The 3,008-nt window shown below is 39.4% G+C and overlaps 2 protein-coding genes across 2 annotated transcripts in view; one reads left to right on the top strand and one right to left on the bottom strand.

The window, feature by feature from the left end:
* The first annotated feature begins 387 nt into the window (after positions 1-387).
* Positions 388-1,499, top strand: atp5f1e (ATP synthase F1 subunit epsilon). The gene is made up of 3 exons (XM_020619694.1): positions 388-499; positions 835-962; positions 1,434-1,499. The coding sequence occupies exons 1-2, from the start codon at positions 468-470 to the stop codon at positions 959-961; spliced, it is 159 nt and encodes a 52-aa protein (XP_020475350.1). The 5' UTR covers positions 388-467; the 3' UTR covers position 962; positions 1,434-1,499.
* A 286-nt stretch (positions 1,500-1,785) lies between these two features.
* The window catches only part of LOC109968517 (piezo-type mechanosensitive ion channel component 2), a 26,930-nt gene continuing 25,707 nt past the window's right edge, over positions 1,786-3,008 (bottom strand). The window contains exon 42 of the mRNA XM_020614841.1: positions 1,786-2,627. Coding sequence (XP_020470497.1) covers positions 2,447-2,627 — 181 coding nt within the window. The 3' untranslated portion in view covers positions 1,786-2,446. The remainder of the gene's footprint in view (positions 2,628-3,008) is intronic.

Consider the following 3,008-nt stretch of genomic DNA (forward strand, 5'->3'; position numbering starts at 1 on the left):
GTTCAGCAGCGTGAAGGCAACGAAGAAGGAGCGAGGGATGGAGGGACGAAAAACCGTTCACCCTGAGCTGAGCACAGAGCTTCCCCTGCTGACAGAAGGAGGCACTACACCCCAGCATCTAGAACAATCCATTGTTGTTTTTAAATTGAATACATTGCACAGTGCTTGCGCGTGCTATATGCTAGTCTAACGGCCACAGTGGCGAAATGTGCTACTGTCAAGTGCATTTTAAATTATTCTGAGGAACTTGTATAACAGTGTATAATATAAATCAGATCAACCTGTGCGGAAAGGATGGGACAAGTGTTTACCAGATATCGTTACACACGCCAGCCCAGCAGGTGGCGATAATGCACCTTATTTTGGTTTGCAAACCGTCAATAAACACCAGAGGAAGAAGAAGAACGTACGAACGTCAATTTACGTCATCACGCACGACCTGTCCTTGAAGCAAAAACACAGGCAAGATGGTTGCGTACTGGAGACAGGCAGGCCTAAGGTAATAAAAGTGAGAAATATATCTTCAGACTTAGTTTTTTTGGCGAGTGTTGACTATGGTATTTAAATAAGCGTTTAGCACAAAGGCGTTATTGACATTTTGTTATCAAATCCTTACCACAGCTATACACTAGCTAAAGGTTGTTAGCTTTTCCACCCATGCGTTTTATTTATGGCGCTAATGTTAGCAAATAACAGTCTAAGATGTGACTCTTTATGTTACCGGTTCGGATATACAGTTTGCTGATAATAAAGCAGATGTGGTTGTCTTTTCCAGACTGCTCATTGGTATTGCTTGCCTTTAGGATGCGACTAACAAGTGTGTCCTCTCTGCAGCTACATTCGCTTCTCCACAATCTGCGCTAATGTGGTGCGGGCTGCACTGAAGCCGCAGTTCAAAACCGAGGCTATAAAAGCCGCAGAAGCTAACATCAAAGTCCTCAAACCCAAAACACCAACATAGCGTAAGTCTTTTTTTTTTTATTAAATAGGTTACTAACATTTGGAAGAAACCGACCATATAAAATGAGCATGTCCCCTGACAGTCTTGTGTATTTCACTGACAGACTTCTATGGCATTGAATAGAAACTGTGTGCACGTTAAAAATAATTACAACATTTAGGCATCAGGACACAACAGAAGGCATGTGAAAGTTGCAACAAACTTTGTCGGTCATATGCCTGATCATTACTTTGAGGTCAGGGAGGCTATGTTTACATATTGCACTGAAAGTATCTGCACGTTTCTGGGAAAGTGGGACCTTTTCTTTCAAACCTTATCATTCAGATTCATTTTATGGGTTGATGTTTGCCATCAGAGTAGGATAACCCTAAACCTGCAGTGACTGGTATGAGAAGTTCTTATGTTCTCTAAAAATAAATTTTCATGAGGATTTTTATTTTGTTTGTACCTCTCTGCTCTGTTTTCTCTCCAGGATGTGAGACCATAATGTAGGTAGTTTTCTTGGAGTTATGGGGTCCTGTCAGTGTCTCGTACCACACAACATAGTGAAGAAAGAATGGGTGACATCAGGACAACCTGCTAGACTGGGGATCTGAATTAAATTGTTTTCCCTTTCATCATTTGTAATAAAATTGTATTAAAGATGAATATCAGAAATACATTTGCCTTTGTTCTCATCTTGTTGGTGAATGATGTATTCACAGCATTGCAGACTGAAACACAAACATTTTTTGTCTAATAATTTTTATTTTGATATAAATGAATCAGTGCAATAGTCTTCATAGTCATATACAGAAACATGTTATTTACAGAGGTATGTGTTGATCCATAAGTATATCATGGGTTTGCTGAAATTTCACTGTTAAGAATCAAAGTCAGGAATATGTTTTCAGGGGATTTACACCAGTAAAAACTTTAATCCAAAACCAATAGAAATGCATGCATTGCCCAGTGGGCAGAGAACTGAATAGATTACGGCAAATAACTGACAGGCACTTAAGTCAATGAACTAGAGTAGAGATTAATTGGTTTGAGGGTTGTGTGTCTTCTTTATATTAATGACTTCTTTAAAATCAAATTCAGTCTATAACAAATTGGGGAGTGTTCTGGTCAGTATGACATTGTTTTGTTTTAGCATTAAAACTGTATTATAAATTCATCCTATGTAAGTCATGATCTGTAGATTCACTTCAGAAAAAAAACTAGATTACCCTGATTGTGAAAGTTAAAGGTAAAGATGAGTAGGAGGGTCTAAATATAGTTCATAATCTATCACAGGCAGCAGGGTTCATAATTGCTACTGGATCATTTCTAATGACAAGTTCACCCTCCATCTCCTTCAAATCCAGTTCTAATTGCAATTATGTTGAAATTACTGTTTACTTCACAAGTTTTATTTGCTCTAGTACATCCATTTTGAGTGATGGGAGTTCAGTGTGGATGCATCTCAACGTGTACCGTACCAACAGGGTATGCGGCTGAACCCTAGCTGTCTTTCTTCTCTCTGGTCATCTTGATCATGGTCTCTGGTGATCGATAGAGGAAGATGAGTTTCTCAAACAGGGTCTCCTCCAGCTCCATCTCTCCCGTTTCCCGGACCACAAAAATGTCTGTGCAGAGCTTCAGGACTCGGTCCACGCACGGCAGCTCTTCAAACATGATGGACCTGGAGATCCCATTGAAGAATTCCCTGACAAACTTTCCGATGACCAGAACCACTGACATGTACAGGCCTACGATACTGTGGTGAAAAGGAGTAGTGAGAGTGGACAGGGTCAAATAGTGTGTGAGAGAGAGACTGTGACAGTATTTTTTGTTTGTTTGTTGATTTGATTTTTGATTTATTCTTTCAAGCATGTAAAGACAGTTGATATGTCAACACACCTAATTTTACACATATCCATATCCAACAAATGCTAATCCAATATCAATTTGCTTATACCTAGTACATGCTTGAATGGAGTAGGAAGAAGTCAGACTTATCCAGTCCTACCCCATAACATCATCTTACCATCATTGGTTTGCAAGCAGTATCTCTACATATTCT

This window comes from Monopterus albus, unplaced genomic scaffold (genome assembly GCF_001952655.1).
Source record: "Monopterus albus unplaced genomic scaffold, M_albus_1.0 scaffold6.1, whole genome shotgun sequence".
Classification (NCBI taxonomy): Eukaryota; Metazoa; Chordata; class Actinopteri; order Synbranchiformes; family Synbranchidae; genus Monopterus; species Monopterus albus.

Bases quoted from the DNA above. Each gene is read 5' to 3' on its own strand.
- atp5f1e (XM_020619694.1), top strand. From the start codon at position 468: ATGGTTGCGTACTGGAGACAGGCAGGCCTAAG. The intron at 500-834 runs GTAATAAAAGTG...TCCTCTCTGCAG, and splicing joins TGGAGACAGGCAGGCCTAAG to CTACATTCGCTTCTCCACAA.